This window comes from Anomaloglossus baeobatrachus, chromosome 2 (genome assembly GCF_048569485.1).
Source record: "Anomaloglossus baeobatrachus isolate aAnoBae1 chromosome 2, aAnoBae1.hap1, whole genome shotgun sequence".
In the NCBI taxonomy this organism is placed as follows: domain Eukaryota; kingdom Metazoa; phylum Chordata; class Amphibia; order Anura; family Aromobatidae; genus Anomaloglossus; species Anomaloglossus baeobatrachus.
The window spans coordinates 344,948,063-344,967,699 of NC_134354.1; the positions used below are offsets into that span (position 1 = coordinate 344,948,063).

The 19,637-nt window shown below is 45.8% G+C and overlaps 1 protein-coding gene across 2 annotated transcripts; it reads left to right on the plus strand.

The window, feature by feature from the left end:
- The first annotated feature begins 10,133 nt into the window (after positions 1-10,133).
- PTAFR (platelet activating factor receptor) lies at positions 10,134-19,311 on the plus strand. Of its 2 annotated transcripts, XM_075333959.1 has the most exons (3): positions 10,134-10,271; positions 15,206-16,227; positions 16,674-19,311. In XM_075333959.1, exons 2-3 carry the CDS (start codon positions 15,258-15,260, stop codon positions 16,736-16,738), a joined length of 1,035 nt encoding a protein of 344 aa, XP_075190074.1. In that variant the 5' UTR covers positions 10,134-10,271; positions 15,206-15,257; the 3' UTR covers positions 16,739-19,311. The 2 variants fall into 2 exon arrangements, with proteins under 2 accessions (XP_075190074.1, XP_075190073.1); XM_075333958.1 differs by having other exon boundaries at positions 15,206-16,757.
- The last annotated feature ends 326 nt before the right edge of the window (positions 19,312-19,637 follow it).

Sequence of the window (19,637 nt, forward strand, 5' to 3'; positions counted from 1 at the left end):
TCCCGGGGACTCGAGCGGCATTCCTCGCCTGTGAGTGAAAGAGGGTGGTTTGGTTTAGGGATATTGTCCGTGACGCCACCCACGGTTGTGGTGAGGTTGCGACACCACCGCTGCTCTGGACGGGGATCCCGGGAGCGATGACAGGGAGCAGCTTGGATGTTGGTTCTCCCCTCCATGGGTAGGGGGGTTAGATGTCCCGGGGCCCCGGTAGTGGTTTAGAGATGGCAGGCGGGTTACGGGGCCTGGTGAGGCGCAGGGTCGCGGGGGCAGCGCGGTGCCACACGGCACGGTGGTACTCACTCAGCCAATGACGAATGCAAAGTCTCCAGTAAAACAAATGGCTGGATGGACGGGTCCCACAGACGGCTGCGGTAGCTCTCCCGGTAGGTTAGTGGTGACTGCCTTTCCCTGCACCTGTGTTGTGTTCACGGTTCCAATGGCTTCCCACCGGTAACCCGCTCCCCAGCTTGGATGGATGCTGAAGGAGCCCCTTTTGCCCGCAGGCTCTGGCCCTGGGAACTGTAGCCTTGGCGGTGACTGTGTTTCCCTTTACGGTTTGAGCTGTTGCCTTCAATCGGGTCTTGACTGCTGGGAAACCCCGGAGGTTCCCTTCGCTAACGGATTTGACCAGTTTTACGGCGACTCCTAGCCTGGTCGGGGTCCGTAAGCCCTGCCGAATGGTGCTGGCTTCTCTTTGCTCCCCGTTCCGGTACCGTCGGGCCACCGCCCATCCCCCTGTCCTTACGGTTCGCTCCAATCAGCCTCTCCTGCAGACGGTCACCACTGTCTGCCAACCTTGCTGTATGTGCCCGGGCCACGCACCTGGACACGGTCAGTCTCCTCTACTGCAACTTCACTCCTCACTTCAACTCCTCTCAAAACTGATCTGATCTCCTTTTCCCGCCTCCAGGACTGTGCACTCCTCGGTGGGCGGGGACAACCGCCTGGCCCACCCCTTGGTGTGGACATCAGCCCCTGGAGGGAGGCAACAAGGATTTGTGTTTGACTTTGGTGTGCCTAGCCGGGGTGTGGGGTGTGTTGTTGTAGTACCTGTGACGTCCTGGCTTGTCCAGGGCGCCACATTCCCCCTTAGTAAAATGCAGACCGTCCGCGGGCTGCCCGTCCATCACCGGTTTTATTTTTGGTTAACTGTAGAAAAGGGGGTAAAACATATAAAACACAGTAAAAACAAGCATTTTGTATAAAACTTCCCTTAACGGGAGGTACAGTACTTAAACGTTGCAAACGGTAACAGCTTCCGCTCTTCTCCAACCCTAACAACCTGGCCCTGATGCTGCCCCTAAGAAGTGGGCAGCACCCCTTGCCCCAGTCCATCACCAGGCTGCCCGAGCGGGTTCTGTCTCTTTCAGGGGACCCGCGTCCATGGGGAACCCCTGAACCCCCGGAGGATCGCCACCGGTTACGGTAGTGGCGGGCCTGGGCCATCTCTTTCCTCCAGGCCCATCCTCCCAAATCAGCCTCTCCGGAGGCGGTAACGGTTTCAAGCCAAAACATTTTTATTTACATCCCACTAGTTTGTGGTTGCCCTGCCAGTTCTCGGGCTTGTCCGTAAGAAGTCCCTTTACGCAACGGTTTGCAGAAAGTCCCTGCGGGGACTGGTTGCCGGCAACGTTCGGTTTAATCAAAGTGCCAATCTGGTTACATCTTCATGTGATTCACTCTTATCATTCACAACTTTTAAGCTGGTGGACTCAACACATAAAGCCCCTCCTTTAAAGAGTAGTTTGCCTATACCTAAGTGGGGGTCTACCTAGGTTGGGACGAGTGGACCTTTGGGGTCCGGTGTCAGTGGTGACAGGCAGTGGGGCAGAGGGAATAATCAGTTCCTCTTCCCTGCTATCGTGTAGGGCAGGCGGAGGCGTAGGGGAGCTGGTTACAGGTACATCCCTGGGCACTGGCTCGTGGTTAACCACTTCCATCATTTCTTCATCCAGGGGTTGTGGGAACAGTATCACTGGAAGAATCACCGCGCCGTTCTGCGTAGGCCAGTCTGCTGGAAAATCACCCATCATGGTGTGGATTACCTCTTTTTCTTTCTCCGCCGGTCTGGAAACCGGAGCTTCATCCGCTACCCTCAAGGCTGGTGGGCAGCTCTTCAGATGGTCCCGGGAAACCGTGGCCATAGTTCCCCCCTGGTCACGGCTGATCTGGTAGGCCTTCCCATTCTCCCATCCTGTGGGCTGTACCACATACGGGGTTTTTTCCCATTGATGATCCAGCTTGTGGGTCCTTCTTTTTCGCTTCAGCACTACATCCCCAGGCTGGAAGGGACCGGTAGGTGCCTTCTTGTTGAAGCACTGCTCCTGTTGTCCCCGACTCCGGCACAAGTTCTTTTCAACATATTCCTGGACCTGTCGGTACTGTGCTCTCCGCCGAGTGTCCCATTCAGCTGTCGAAGGGAGTGCTTCTGGAGCTTCCAAGCCCATTTCCAAATCTACTGGTAGCCGGCCGGGACGAACTCTCATCAGGTATGCTGGATTGCATTTCGTAGAGCTGGAAGGGATGTTGTTATACATATCGACCAGGTCAGGTAGCTTCTCCAGCCAGATAGCAATGGAACCGTCCTTGCACCGTCCTGAAGTCTGGAGCCAGATGGAATAATCATGTGGGTGAGCGGAAAAAAAACTTTTTCTACAGCTTCTCCGGCCACAGATTCCGCTCTACCAGCGGTAACGTCTTGAGGAGGCCCAGGACCAAGTGGTTCATCTTTTCACACATGCCATTGGTTTGGGCATGGTAAGGCGTGGTCCGGATTTTCTTGCAGCCGTACAACTGGCAGAATTCCTGGAATGCCTCTGCTGGTCGGTAAGCACCCTCTCGGGGTACCCATGCGGTCGACAGAAATAAGCCTGGAACGCCTTAGCGGCGGCACGGCCGGTTAGGTCCTTGACTGGGACAACCACCATGAACCTGGAGTAGTGGTCTACAATGGTTAGAGCGTAGGTGTACCCACTTCGGCTGGGGTGAGCTTTACATGGTTGAGGGCAACCAGCTCTAGCGGTTGATGCGTAATGATCGGGTGTAGGGGTGCCTTCTGGCTGGCCTCGTCTTTCCTTCTCAATTTGCAGGGGCCACATTCTCGGCACCAGGCCTCCACGGATTCTCGCATTCCACTCCAATAGAACCGCTCTCTCAGCAACATCTCCAGCTTCTTCCACCCGAAGTGCCCAGCACCATCATGGTATGCTTGCAGGACGGTGGGCACGTTAGCCTGGGGAATCACCAGCTGGCGAATCTTCTCGTGGGTCTTCGGATTAATCAGCTCACGATACAACTTCCCCTGGTGTAGGTACAGCCGGGTCCTTTCGCGCCATAGACATTGGGCTTCGACAGGGGCGGCAGGGTCTAAAACAAAACAGGACTGTGAACTCCTCGGTGGGTGGGGTCAACTGCCTGGCCCACCCCCTGGTGTGGACATCAGCCCCTGGAGGGAGGCAACAAGGATTTGTGTTTGACTTCGGTGTGCCTAGCCGGGGTGTGGGATGTGTTGTTGTAGTACCTGTGACGTCCTGGCTTGTCCAGGGTGCCACATATGATATTGGGGTAGGTCACAAGCTGGAAACTGCAGCACAGAGTATTTCAGGGAATTATAATCTTTGTGTCTGGTCACAGACTGGGACCTGGATTTTCCAGCTTGTGGCCTACTGCAATCTCATTCTCTCTCTCTCTTACTGTCTGCTGAACCATGTGTGGCGCCCTGGCCTTGCCATGTCGTCACAGATAACATACAAACACCCCGACCCCCATTAGACAGGGACACCAGCCAAAACAAAAACCCTTGTTGCCTCCCTCCAGTGTCTGATGTCCAAACCAGGTGGGGCGGAGCCAAGCACCAAGCGGTTGGCCCCACCCACCAAGGAGTTCACAGGCCAGGAGGCGGGAAAAGTGACAGATAGAGTTTGGAGTTTGAAGTGAGAGGAGTGAGCACTTGGGTGTCTGGGTTTGTGGCCCAGTCACTGACAGCAAGGTTGGCAGACGGTGGTGGCCGTCTGCAGGAGTGGTGGAGCAACGCGGAACCGTAGGACCGGGATCGGGCGACGGCCCGCCGGTATCGACCGGGGAGCGAAGTGAGGCCAGCACACACAGGCAGGGCCATCGCACCCCGACCAGGCTTGGAGCCGCCGTCAATAGTCAGATCCGAATGTGACTGGAACCCCAGGGGTTTCATAACAGCAAAAGTCCCGATTAAAGGCAACCGCCCACACTGTGAGGGTATACAGCTACCATCTAAGGCTAGAGACCCAAGGGCCAGCGCCTGCGGGCAAACGGGCTTCTCCGGCACCCATACACCGGGGAGCGGACTACCGTTGGGAATCCATAGTAGTCAGAAGGAGAACATCAAGGTGCAGGGAAAGACAGCCACCATCACCTGTCCAGGGAGAAACACTGCAGCCGGCTGCGGGACCCGTCCATCCAGCCGTTTGGTTTACCGAGGACTTTGTACCTTTCTTGCTGAGTGAGTACACCCGTGCCATCCGGCACTGCGCCGTGGTGTCCCTTCAACCCTGCACCTCACCAACCGTGCCTCCCCGCAACATCACCGGGCCCCGGGACCACCGACCCCTACCCACGGAGGGGGAAAACAACATCCCAGCTGCTCCTTACCATCGCTCCCGGGATCCCCGTCATCAGCAGTGGTGGTGCCTATCTTCACCACGACCCGTGGGTGGCGTCACGGACTAAATCCCCCAGACCAACCACCCCTTTCACTCACGGGCGAGGAGCGCCGCTCGAGTCCTCGGATCCGGCCCACTGCTTGAGCCACCAAGCAGCAGCAGAAGCCGCAGCAGCGCCGGACCCAAGCGTTAGCGAGAGCGCAGCAGCGACGGCGTCCTCCTCACCCGCGACACATGTATTTAAACCTGTCCTATATGATACTGTCCGTTGAGTCGTGTATCTTATCCTATCCTGTGTGATCCTGTCTGTTCAGACGTGTATCTACAGTAATCCTATCCTGTCTGTTCAGCTGTATATTTAATTCCACCCTATGTGATACTGTCTGCTGAGCCATATATCTAATCCTCACCTATGTGATCCTGTCTATTCAGGCATGTATCTAATCCTATTCTATGCGATAATGTCTGTTCAGTTGTGTATCTAATCCTAGCCTGTTTGTTCAGCTGTGCATTTAATCCTATCCTGTGCTATATTGATGTTCAGCTGTGTATCTAATCCCACCCTGTGTGATACTGTCTGCTGAGCCATGTATCTAATTCTACCCTCTCTTATACTATCTGTTTAGTCATGCATCTAATTATATCCTGTCTGTTCAGCCCTGTATCTAATCCTATCCTGTCTGATGCTATGTGCACACGTTGCTTTTTTTTCAGCGCGGAAAAAAACGCACCCTCTGGCAGAAAGGAGAATTGTAAACAATGCTTTTTGAGAAAAAGGCATCGAAAACGCATGCGTTTTTCATGCGTTTTTCATGCGGTTTTCATGCGGTTTTCATGCGTTTTTCATGCGTTTTTTTAGGTGCGTTTTTTAAGACTTGTCAGTGTTAATAAAGTTGGTTGAACACAGACCTTTGGAAAAAAAAACCTGTGATGTCATTTCCTTCTCCACATTCTGTTTGGATAAATGGGAGGGCTTGGAATGGAAGGAGCACCATTTGAATTTTGGAAAAGTTGAAATAAACTTCGCGCACCATGTCACATTAGCAGAGCCCCTTGGGTACCTATACGTCAGAAAACCCCCACAAGTGACCCCATTTTGGAATCTGCACCCCTCAAGGATTTTATTCAGGAGTTTATTAAGCATTTTGAATCCACAGCTACTTCACCCAAAATGTTGCTGTAGCAACAATATTCTCACTTTTAGGGTATGTGCGCACGTTGCTTTTTACCTGCTTTTTACCTGCTTTTTTGCTGCTTTTTCTTCTGCGCTGTTTAATGCCAAAATGGATGTGTTCTTCTATTCAAGCAAAGTCTATGGGAATTTGGGTTTCTTGTTCACACTATGTTGTTCAAAATGCTGCCTTTTTGTGGCAGAACTTTGGTCAAAAACTCAGCTTTTCAAAGAAGCAACATGTCAATTGTTTTTGCCATTTGGGTTTTGCACTGCAAAGCTGAGTTTTTGACCAAAGTTCTGCCACAAAAAGGCAGCATTTTGAACAACATAGTGTGAACAAGAAACCCAAATTCCCATAGACTTTGCTTGAATAGAAGAACACATCCATTTTGGCATTAAACAGCGCAGAAGAAAAAGCAGCAAAAAAGCAGGTAAAAAGCAGGTAAAAAGCAACGTGCGCACATACCCTTAGGCCCGTTTCACACGTCAGTGAAAAACACTGACGTTTTTCACTGGCGTGTAAAACACGCACATGTTCCTCCGTGTGCCGTGAATCACGGCACACATGGGTTGTCTAAGTGCAATCCGGGCTCCGTTCTCCGTGGCCCGTGATTGCACTTAGAGATTAACTCACCTGTGCCCGCTCCCGCTCTCCATGGTGCTGATCGCTCCCGCGGTGCAGCATCCGGCTGGCGCTGACCCCCGCAGCAGCTGCTTCCGGGTCGGCTGTGTCGCACATCATGAATATGCGTGACAATAATGAGCCGGCTCAGAAGCAGCAGGGAGAACGGGCTGCAGAGGACATCGCTGGACGCCGGGTGAGTTAAAATGATTTTTATTTTAAAAGCACGTTTTTTTCTGGCACGTGTTTCACGGACCACACCACTGCGTGGTCCGTGGAACATCAATGATGCCAGAAAAAAATGGACATGTCTCCGTGCGGCAATCACGCACACGCGGGTACGCCGCACAGAGACACGTGCAGTGACAAATCACTGACGTGTGAGCAGACCCATTCATTATAATGGGTCTGCATATGTCAGTGATTCTGGTACGTAGAAAAAAAAGCACAAACGTACCAGAATCACTGACGTGTGAAAGAGGCCTAAGGCTATGTGGCCATGATCCAGCGACACGGCGTCTAGTACACAGTGTCAGCCTTCCTGCAGAGATGTGAGTGTTGTCCACGGGAGAACGCAGCTGCCCATGCCCACGATTTGGGTTCAGGCTGCTGTGGACTTTAGCTCTATTCTACCTGCAGAGAACACTCTCGTCTCCGCAGCATAAATTGACATGCTGAGGCTCGGGAAGCCACGCCACCGGTCAGTTTATGCTGCGGAGAAAAGAAGCACAGTGGGCATGGGATCTCCAAAAATCCTTCCACTGTGCTTCTACTGCACAACGCAGCGTTATGGACGCAGGGAAAACACTCAGCGCCCATAACGCTGCAAACCCTGATTGTGGGCACACAACCTAAAAAGCGTCAATGGATGAATGGATGTCAAATATATATAACGTCCCACCCCCGCCTGCATATTCTAAGCTGGCACCTTTAGTACCTTTCATGTGGCACTAAAGGGTGCCTAGCTTAGTATTTATCCAATAAAAAAAAAAAAAAACAATGAAAAAAATGGCGTGGGGTCCCCCCTATTTTTGATAGCCAGTCAGGGTAAAGCAGACAGCTGTAGCCTGCAAACCACAGCTGGCAGCTTCATCTTGGCTGGTGATCAATTTGGAGGGCTCCCCAGGCTTTTTTTTTTTATTTATAAATAAAGAATTAAAAAAAAAATAACGTGGGGTCCCCCCAAATTAGATCACCAGCCAAGGTGAAGCTGACAGCTGGGGTCTGGTATTCTCAGGGTGGGAAGAGCCATGGTTATTGGACTCTTCCCAGCCTAAAAATAGCAGGCCGCAGCCGCCCCAGAAGTGGCGCATCCATTAGATGCGCCAATCCTGGCGCTTCGCCCCAACTCATCTCGCGCCCTGGTGCGTTGGCAAACGGGGTAATAAATGGGGTTGATACCAGATGTGTAATGTCACCTGGCATCAAGCCCAGCAATTAGTGATGTCACGGCGTCTATTAGATACCCGACATAACTAATTGACAGTAAACAAAAGCAAAAAAAAATGACAAAAAATTTTTTATTAGAAAAAACACTCCCCAAATCATTCCCTCGTTCACCAATTTAATCAAAAAATTTGAAAAAATGGGTCCGCAGAAATCCATATGGACGTCCCACGTCGCCTCTGGACCTTCTAGAATATGGGGGCACGTTCAGGGAACGTATCCCCCATTTTCTAGGAGGGCAGACCCTCCATTTGAGGAGAGTGGGTGCCAAAAATCTGCACCCACTCTCCCCGGGTCACAGCTGCAGAGTGCGAGCAGCCAGCACAGCTCACACTGAACACAGTGCTGGCTGTCAGCTGCTCTGCACATGTGACCGGCCAGCGTGCACTGTGAAGGAGGAGGGGGCCGCGGGGGATCAGCGCTGCGACCGGACAGGTAAGGGGGAATACCGGGGGAATAGGGGGTGACCGGGCAGGGCCTGGGGGGCATTTTTCTGTCGCATGTGTTATTGCACATGCGACAGAAATCATAGGAGCAGGGCGGCCGGTGCGCTACTGTGCGCGCGGCCATGTTGGATTTTCGGGAGGGGGGGGGGTCGGGGGTCGGGGCGGGCACTTTGGAGACACCGGGGGCTTTCCTGGACTTTGCCAGGAAGTGAGGTCAACAGGAAACCTCTTGACCTCACTTCCAGGTAAATGCCTGCGTTCTGGCGTGCCGACAAAGGCCGCGGACCGCAACAAAAAAGCAGCTCCATGCGGTGTAGCTGCGTTCTGACCCCACATCATTGATTCAATGGGGGAGAGAACGTAGCTACACCGCACAAAAGAAGTGACATGCTGCTTTTCTTTCCGCACCGATTTTTGGCATCCAAAACGCTGCGTTTAGAAACGCAGCATGTGCACTGATTTTTCGGCTTTCTCATACACTTTGCTGGGAAAGCTGAAAGCATGCAATTTGCCACTGAAACGCTGCGGTTCTAAACGCAGCGTTTCCGCGGTAAAAAACGCAACGTGTGCACTGTCTGTTACTGATACTGTCTGTTCAGCCATACATCTTATCTTATCCTGTCTGTTCAACCGTTTATCTAGTCCTATCATTTGTGATACTGTCTTTTCAGCCATGAATCTAATCTAACCCTATGCAATACTGTCTGCTGAGCACCCTCTCTCCCTCATTCACGTGTCTCCCGGTGATCTACAGATCTTTCCCAGAGACCTCCTGTATCGTGAGCACGGGTTTGCTGGAAAATTCGATTTCCCCATTGACTTCCATTATTCTTGTTACTCAAGATGCGTTCAAGCTAAACAACATTGCCTTAAGAGAATGCCTCCTATCCCATACACCTGCAGTATCTAAAATAAAGTGCATTATCTTCTTTTCACTTATTATATTAATGGTCTGGGATGTTTGCTGAGCACCATTGATATCTCCACATGCAACCATGAAAATGAGTGTGGTTCTTCAGATATATTCATAAGTCCGTCATGATATGCCTCTACTGCTCCATTGTTCATTCCCTCCAACAGACTACATTAGAGGCCATTGCCACCAGCCCCCAGGGGAGCAGTACCAATAGAGTAAGGGAAGACACTGCCTGCATTAAAAGTAGGCACAAAAAGTCACTAAGGGCCGTTTCAGATCAGCATTTTTCTGCCGTACTCCCAGATCCGGCACAAGGGCAGTACAGTACAATACAGTTCACAGACAGTGCGGCAAGCCCGTCACTTGCTGTCACATGCTCCGGTCACATGACCGCGTGTGCCCGGAGCTTGCCAGTGAACTGTATTGTACTGTACTGCCCTTGTGCCGGATCTGGGAGTGCGGCAGAAAAACGCTGATCTGAAACGGCCCTTATTCACTCTAGTAGGAGGGGTATAACTAGTTAAGTAAGATATCTTGACAGAAATTTGTTATCTTAAGAAGCATCAAATTTATAAAACAACATGCAAAACTTTGATAAGGCAAACGGAGTCATAAGCAAAACCTACTTTAAAAATTCCTCCTATGATACATTCTCCCTTGTGAGTTTTTTGCTTTTATTGAAGCTGTAAGATCACTCTTCACAGTTTTGGACATGCCTTTTGCTACTGAATGATTTTATAATCTTTCCAGCAAGTTATTTACTTGATCATGGTGAGGTTGCTTTGTTTTCGCCCACTCTTTCGAAAACCCCGATTTGTGAAATTTTTATTCCGTCCAGCCACTTCTGTTTTTATTTTTTTTTTTTTAACTAGAAGTATCAGGCTTCCTGTTCTATTTCCTAATACATTTTCATCTTGGAGGACAGCTGCCAGTGGCATGATCAGAAAAAGAATACTCGGCTTACATCGATACAGTGGAGACGAGAGATTACAGAGGACACTTTTAGTAAACTGGAAGTCAATCACATAAGGTAATACATTTACTGCCATCGCCTCACTTTGTGGTTTCCTAGAAAAAAAACATTGTGTAATATATAGTTGTGGGATTACCAATTATGGCCATACATATTACTAGGATATTTTGTTCTATGTACATTTCTACTTGCTGTTGAAAAAACATATGAAATAGCAATATATTTTGACTTCTTTTATAGGTATATAATTGCTTCTGTAGCTTATTAGACAATTAATGTTGCTCCAACTATTTATACAATTCATTATCTCTCTCCACATCTCGAAGTTGTTACCAATCAAGCTTCCTGTATGTTTTGATAGATCCGCTTTTACACTTATTCTTTGCTTGGATTCCATATCATTTTAAGATAGTTTCTCAAAAATTGGACTTGCTCTTTAAAATATAAACTCATTGTACAGTAATTGTAAATGGCACATTTTGTATTTACTACTAAGAAAATGATTGCTGCTGTTTTTATTAATTGAAAACATGTCACAAAATAATCTGGTCTAAATCTTGGGTATTCTTAGAAAAGCGAACTTCTGGAGAATTTTCACTTTACCTCTATCTACGTGATCTTACTCAGTCCCCACATGCTACTAATCTACAGATATGGTGATGATCTGTAGGTTAATAGTGTTACATTGTGCCAGTTCGCCTTACTGAAAGCACAGTCACCAGTAGGCGTGTTTGGATCGGTTACAGTCTCCTCTCAGTACTCAGTGAGCAGTGGTTCTAAACATGATCCGGCACTTTGATTGACAGCTTGCTCTGAAGCTCATCTGTGCACACTAAACTGTCAAAGTGCTGGGGTGTTCTTAAAGCCACCTCTCACTGTGTACTGAATGGTGACTGTAATCTCTCCCAGTATGCCTTTATGACTGAAAGCTGGCAGCTACAGGGAGGAGTAAGGTTCATTTTCTCCAGGTAGTCGTGCATCAGTAAGATCAGACTGTCATGAAGGTAATAACGTTTGTGGAAATGACAGGTTCATTTTAATTAAACACGAAATCAACTATGCACAGCATCATTTTTCAGCAACTGGCAAAGAAACTACCATGAAGGAGAAAAGATTAGGTCCTTTTGATAAATTAAAGACAAAGGGGATTTTCCACCCAAAAAAATATAAAAATGATTGGGAATTTCTTTTCTTTTTTGTGTAAAAATAATACAAAATTGTATTTAATAATAAAGAGTGATAAGCGAATATATTTAACATTATTTGTTACACGCATGACTATTAAGGTATTCAGGATATTCATTACTCGTTGAGTATTTTGGTATTCGCCTCATGAGTTTCTAGTTCTCTCAATGCATGTTTGGTGCCTGATTTTCAGCCACTAAGGCCCGTTTCACACGTCAGTGAAAAACACTGACGTTTTTCACTGGGGTGTAAAACACGCACATGTCCCTCCGTGTGCCGTGAATAACTGCACACGTGGGTTGTCTAAGTGCAATCCGGGCTCCGTTCTCCGTGGCCCGTGATTGCACTTAGAGATTAACTCACCTGTGTGCGCTCCCGCTCTCCATGGTGCTGATCGCTCCCGCGGGGCAGCATCCGGCCGGTGCTGACCCCCGCAGCAGCTGCTTCCGGGTCGGCTGTGTCGTGCATCATTAATATGCAGGACAGTAATGAGCCGGCTCAGAAGCAACAGGCTGCACGGGCTGCAGAGGACATCGCTGGAGCCGGGTGAGTAAAAATGATTTGTATTTTAAAAGCACGTTTTTTTTGGCACGTGTCTCACGGATCACACCACTGCGTGGTCCGTGGGACATCAGTGATGCCAGAAAAAAATGGACATGTCTCCGTGTGGCAATCACGGACACGCGTGAACGCTGCACGGAGACACGGTAAGTGAAAAATCACTGATGTGTGCGCAGACCCATTCATTATAATGGGTCTGTGTATGTCAGTGATTCTGGTATGTTTAAAAAAAAGCACAAACGTACCAGAATCACTGACGTGTGAAAGAGGCCTAAACATGAGGGGATTGCCTGTCAATCACAGTAATGCTGTAACCATCTTTGCTACTAGCATTACTGTGACTGGCAATGATGTGTGGTCCCTGCCTATTTGTGATAACCAGTGCAGGTAAAGGAGACAGCTGAGAACTGGTATTCTCAGGCTGGGAATGTCCATGGTTATTGGGCCCTCCCCAGGCTAAAAATAGCAGCCACCCTACATCCGTTTGATGTGCCGATTGTGGCTCATCCCGATTGCCCTGATGCAGTGGAAATCGGGGTAATACATAGAGTTGATTTCAGCTCTGATTTGTCAAAACTCACAGCAGCTATTAAGCCCTTGGTTGGTTATGGAGTGGTGTAAATAAGAACCCCCCATTACCAACCTGTAAATAAAAAGAAAAAAAAACAGAAATACACAAAAATCCTTTATTTTAAATAATAAAAAACACCTCCGCAGTTCCATCGTAATCCACACTACGTCTCAGTCTCTGCTACATTCAGAAGCTGCAGTGACGGAAAACGTGAATGATCACTACAGTTCTTGGGGACACTGTGGGCAGCGGGGGACCCAGCTGTGAGAAGCAGTGATATCAGTAAGGTCACCAGAGTTCACAGCCGTGTTCCCACAGTACTATGTGTGACCTTCGGTGAACCCGCTAGAGTTCCTAGCTGTTAGGACACCTGGAGCTTGTGAACTCTTGTTAGAGTTCACAGCCTCCAGATGTCCCAGCAGCTGGAAACTGCAGGAGTGTTACAGGCTGCCTTTAAAGGCTCTGGTACCTTTTAGCAGCTGTGAGGCCCACAAACCATAAAGGAATTTCTTGGAGCTCCCAGCTGTTGGGACATCTTAAGGCTGTGAACTCTGGTAACAGTTCACAGCTCCTTTAAGGTTACTGGGCCTCACAGCTACCAAAGTGTCTGACTGCTGTGCTTCCATGTGACACAATCTGACAGTCCAGTAATCTGGTCACCGGTGTTCACACTCGGTTGCTCCCCTGCTGGTGTCAGTCAACTTCAGTTGAATCAACTGCCGGATTGCTGGACTGTCGAATTGCGGGACATGGGTGCCATGTCCCGCAATCCAACAGTCTGGCAATCCATCAGCGGGTTCACCAGTGGTCACACTTGGTACCATGGGAACTCGGCTGTGAACTCTGATGACCTGACTGACATCACCGCTTCTCACAGCCAGGTCCCCCGCTGCCCTCTTTGTGTTCCAGGAGCTGCGGTGATCATTCGTGTTTTCCATCACTGCAACATCTGGATTTAGCAGAGCCGAGATGGTTGTGGGACATTGTGTGGATTTTGTTGGATCTGTGGGGCATTTTGGGGGTTACTAATTTGGTGAAAGAGGGTGTGCAGGTTATTTTTTATTATTTAAAATAATGGATTTTTTGTGTTTGTGTTTTTTTTCTTTCTACTTACAGGATTGGTAATGGCTGGGGTCTCAATTGTGGAGCTCCTATTTTAGGAGGGCCCAATAACCATGGACCTTGCCAACCAGAGAATACCAGTCCCCAGCTGTCTGCTTTATATGCACTGGTTATCAAAAATGGGCAGGATCCCACGTTGATTTTTTAGTATTTATTTAAATAATTATTTTTTAAAAAAGTTGTGGAAGAGCCTTTATTTTTGATAACCAGCCAAGATAAAGCACACAGCTGGAAGCTGCAGCTCACACCTGTCTATTTTACGTATGCTGGTTATCACAAACAGATGGAGGACCACACGCCAAAGTGGCGTAATACTCTGACAACATTGTTCCCAGAAGCGCCTTGTTTCAGAGATGCGTCCAGACATCTTCCCTATGCTGTTTCCATTCATTTTCAGCACTTTTCAATCCATTTCAGCATTTTTACAGCCCCGTGAGAAATCCTGGGAGGGTCCATCAGAAAATTTTTAGCGTTTCCCATTGACGTGCATTAGATTCATTATTCATGACGGATACACGAATAAAACGAAATATTCGAGATGAATAATGCGAACGCGAATATTTTACTATTATTAATAATAACAGATTTTTTTTAAAACTGATGAAATATTGTACTTTTCATTATATTGTGTATTGTATTGCTACAAGACCACCTTGCTCTACAGAATCTGATATCTATGTTCTGAGCACTTGTAATACATTACAGAGTGATTAGTAATTTGTCAGAATTCCTTGTGATATCACTATTGCCAATATTTGTGTCTGACGTTAACCTACTTTAATCAAATGCACAAGTAATGTTGGGAAATATTATCCAAGTGGTGACACCACTGAGTTAACCAACTTCTCTTAATTGTATTTTAAAGGGGTGATTCACTACTCTGCAATAGTGGCCACATCTTTGTAAAACTGATGGGGAACGCTTTTTCTAAGTAGCTTGTTCAATCAATTCTGCCTCGATACTATTGGGGTCCACTCATCCCTATGAAGTGACCCTCGGGGCTCCGTGACCTCTGAGATCCAGTGATGTCACGTCAACTTTCAGTTGACCCAACATCAGCGAGCCTGGTCCAAGCCTTACTGAGTGACTGGGCTGTGGCCGGCATTTCGCCACTCATCACAGCCCAGTATTGCTTCTGCTTGGGGCACTCTGCAGTGAAGAAGAGAGCGCGAGAGTCACTCAGAAAGACTTGGGCCGGACTTGGTGATATCGGGTTAACTGGAAGTTGATGTGACATTACCAAATCTCAGAGGTCATGGAGCCCCAGGGGTCACCTCATAGGGATGAGAGGACCAAAATAGCATTGCTCAGAGGAAGAATTGACTGAACAAGGTATTTAGAAAAAGACTTCCCTATCAGTTTAACAGGGATGTGTCCACAATTGCAGATTAGTGAACCACCCCTTTAATAGAAATTTGATAGCTAGAACACAAACTTGCGACAAACATTGTTCTGTTTTTATTGTACTTATTTTTTGAATATTTTTTGTCACAATCTCTGCACACACTATCATTATCACTGACAATTCATTATTTATGCTTTTCTTTTTAAGGTGCACACAAAAGTCCAATTGAAGCAGTCTTTGAATCTAAATATAAGAGAAAATGTCTCCACAAGAAAACATCAGTAGACAGGACCCATGCACAGTGGACTCACAATTCAGATACTCCCTTTTTACAGTATCATATAGCATTATTTTTGTCATTGGATTCCTTGCCAACTGCTATGTGCTATGGGTTTTTGCTAGAGTTTATCCATCTAAAAGGCTGAGTGAAATTAAAATATTTATGATAAATTTAACAGTTGCTGACCTCCTATTTTTGGTGACACTGCCTCTGTGGATTGTATATTACAACAAAAGAGGTGACTGGATAATGCCAGACTTTCTCTGCAATGTGGCAGGCTGTTTCTTTTTTATTAACACATACTGCTCTGTCGCTTTTCTTGGAGTCATCAGTTACAACAGATACCAAGCTGTTACAAGACCTGTAGAGACTGCCCAGTCCACTGCCAGATATAAAGCAATATTTATCTCCATATGTGTTTGGGTACTGGTATTTTCTAGCTCTTTGTACTTCCTTATATTTCCTGGAACCAACCAGATGAAATCAAATGATGGTCAGAACTACACCCGCTGCTTTGAAGGATACAGTACTGAAAACAGAGATCCGGTGGCTGCCATTAACTTTATTTTGATTGCTGCCTTCTTTCTTGTATTTCTCCTTATATTAGTGTGTAATTTAGTGATTCTTAAGACGTTAGTCGTCCAGTCAGTGCAAGCCAGAAAGAGTGCAGAAATGAAGCGCCGTGCTTTGCATATGGTGGCCACTGTTCTCGGTGTTTTTGTGATATGCTTTGTCCCACATCACATTGTTCATGGACCCTGGACCTTGACAGTCTTAGGATTGTGGCATGAAAAGGACTGTAGATTTCGGCAAACCTTGAATGACGCCCATCAAGTAACTTTGTGCATCATGAGCACCAACTGCATGCTTGACCCCATCATCTACTGCTTCCTCACCAAAAAATTCAGGAAGCACCTCTCTGAACGAATCCAGAGCATGAGAAGAACTCGTAAGTTTTCTAGAAATACCACAGAAACAAACATAGACGGTACCCTTCCTCTCAAAGACCAGCATTCTGGTACAGTTGATCTCTAGAATGATGATTATGATTTAGTAAAACAATAAAAAGAATTCAGATACGTCTGGTGCAGACCTTTGACTTAGTAAAAAACTGAAGCCATATTTCAGTTTTAGTCGTCATTTAAATAGGTGAATGTATAAATAATGCTATTACTAAACTTTAGCCAGCATTTATAGTTACAATTAATGATGCAAAAGCAAAATATATACAAATTGAGCTTGTTAGGTATTTCTAAATGTATAGTTCCCAGCTTAACTTTAAAACCTATTCTTACGTATGTTGACTGAAGATAATTTATTAAATGGGTAAATGTAGATATTTTGAGCTCTGTCGTGGATATTTTTCCATACACCATTATTTTTCTGTGTCTTCAGGAGGAGATAAGCCCCCAGTGATGGAAGAGGCCCAGAAAATGAGTATAGCACCTATGGATACCTGAAGAACATGATGAAATTAGTCTTTTCAAAAAATTATTTAATTTATCAAGAACTACATTTAGAAATGACCACCTTGGTATCGGGTAAAAACTGGGACTTGTTTATGTTATTGCATGTGGGGGATCTACACAAAAAGATTCCTCTTATGAAAAACTTTTCTTAGATAAAAATGAAAATTATAAACTGTACAGCAGCTGGTATTAAAAACGTTCAAGATTTATTTCATGTGGATGATATGTTGTAACATTAAAGAGATTGTCCAATTAAAAAAAATATACACTGGAGATGAAACTTAGAGGACAATGTATGATTACTTGCTTTTTTCAGAAATAATGTAATCTACATTGATCAACATTTGAAGTTTTTTTGTAAGGGGTACACCATGCTACTAGAACAGTGTTTTACAAAAGATCCAAAGTTTATTAACATAAAACCTTTATTTTGCCCAAAATGTGATGATCATAATTAGAGAACAATGACTGTAGGACAGAGAAAGATTATAACTAAATTTTCTGAAGGTAACAACAATCACCGATCAGTAGGAAGTGTACATGCCTTTGCTTTGAATGGCTTCAGCACATCTGCTGCCACAGGACTAGGACTAGTCTCTCATACTGCTCTGGTGTGATTTTGGTCCACTCTTCTTCCAGTCTCTTCCACAGTTATTTGACTGTTGTGGGTTTCTTGGCCATAACTTTGTTACCAAGGTTTTTCCAAAGGTTTTCTATTGGTTTAGATCAGGACTCTAGGCTGGCCATTTCATTGTTTGAATGTGTTCTGTTTCAAGGAACTGCTTTACCTGTTTTGCTGTGTGACAGGGGGCATTTTCCTGCATGGAAATTGCTGGCTGATTGGGTGATGAACACAATTAAGGAACCACATGTTGTTGAAGAAGGTTCTGATACACACTTGCATTCACTCTGCCATGTGGCTGTATGAGAGGTCCGACTGCTGCTGCAGAAAACCTTCCCCAAACCATGAGTTCAGTCTTTGCCTAGTTTGTCGATGATCATAATGTTTCCCATCAGACCCAAATAAATTAAACTTGCTTTCATCACTAAAATGAACTGTGGATCACTTCTCCTCTGTCCACACAACATACTCCTCACCAAACGTGAGTCTAGCCTTTAGATTCTTTCTGCTAATGAGAGGTTTGGTCACTGCAGCCTGGGCTTTCAGTCCAAATGCTCTTAAACGTCATGATACTGTATGATGAGACAGATCCTTACCCTGTTCAATGCTGAACTGGTGAGCAATTCCAGCTGCAGTGTTGAAATGAGATTCTCCACATTATCCTGCCCTCTCTTGCATTTGTCTTTCAATGGCGTCCATCTTTCTTGAGGGACTTGAAGGAGTTTGTGATGTTGTAAAGATGCAATATTCTCGAAATCCCAATCTTGGAATGACCAAATTCTCTTGCTATGGCTGATAGGTTCACCTCTTTGGCCTTCATCATTATTATTATTATTATTATTATTATCATTATAGCGCCATTTATTCCATAGCGCTTTACATGTGAAAAGTGGTACACATAGCATGGACAAGTACAGTAATTATAAACAAAACAAGGCACAGACAGGTACCGGAGGAGAGAGGACCCTGCCCGTGAGGGCTCACAGTCTACAGTCTTCATCTGGACAATCTGCTGCTGGAGGGTTTCAGTCACTTTGGAACGTCACACCATTTTTTGAAAGTCAGTGGAAACTGGAAAGTTAGGCTGCCAGTTACATAGGGCTTGTCAGATAATTAAGGAAATTAGCAGCAGGTGCCAGATTAACACCAATAACTTGCAGGTATCTGAAAGTGTTCTCTAATTCGGTGTTCTTTTACATTTATCTCATTTAGATGTTTATTATGTGCTTTGGAATAAATTCAATTTATGAAATAAACTTAAGATACTGCGAGTTTACTCATGTTAGGATATAATCACATAAGTCTACACAATGACCTTAACATTTAGAAAATTGTGTTTTATTCTCTAATTTTTATCTCCAGTGTACATAAGATTTCAGTATACTAAGTGCCACCATCACTAGATTCTAGTCTTATACTTTGAGAGTTTTGTGAGGTGACCGAATTTTTCAATAGCTAATGCAGCCTGCATCTCGACCCATGTATCACCTTGTACAATGAAGGGCGCTGGCTTGGCTAATGAACTGCATAGTTGTCCAGTCCTCATTACAGAAAATGTTAGTCACATGCCAATACAGTAATGCTCTTCTCTGGAGTACAGGGCAGGAAGTGATAGTTGTGTGCCAAACTGTGAACAACGTGGGAAACTAACAGGATTGCACTATATTATTAAATTCTATAACTTAATTTATTTAGCATACTGTATGTATGTATTTTCTTTTATCATGGACAACGTCTTTAAATGCTTTCATGTATGCAGTGTTCAGAAAGAGACCATGGCAATATAACATATTTGTTCTAATATTTATGTTAAATGTTTTTTTACAGTGGAAATGTATACATAAAATTTGAAGCCTACTGAGGTAATATTGTTTTCATATACCAGTTCTATTGAAGAACACAAAAGGGGAAAAAATAACTACTTCAGTCAAACATGGTCGCCCCAGCTCCTTTCTTTCTGTGATTACTTTTTTGGAAAAAAATTAAATTAAGTTTAAAGTTCTTTTTTGTTTTTGCTATAAAGTGCTATGCTTTAGCAATGACAATAAATAGTGGCATCAAAGTGGTTAGATAGAGGAAGGAAGCTCTGTCACACCATCAACCCAACAACGTGATCATGAAGTGCCAACAGATTGCTATTGTCAGTAAAATTGTAATAGACAGGCATTATACACTTACAAAGGTAATCAAAAACCATAGGAGTTTTTCAAAAAAGAGAGAATAACACTAAAAGCCCGAAAAGTACTCTCTAAAATCAAGTATTTATTA

Bases quoted from the DNA above. Each gene is read 5' to 3' on its own strand.
- PTAFR (XM_075333958.1), top strand. From the start codon at position 15,258: ATGTCTCCACAAGAAAACATCAGTAGACAGGACCCATGCACAGTGGAC.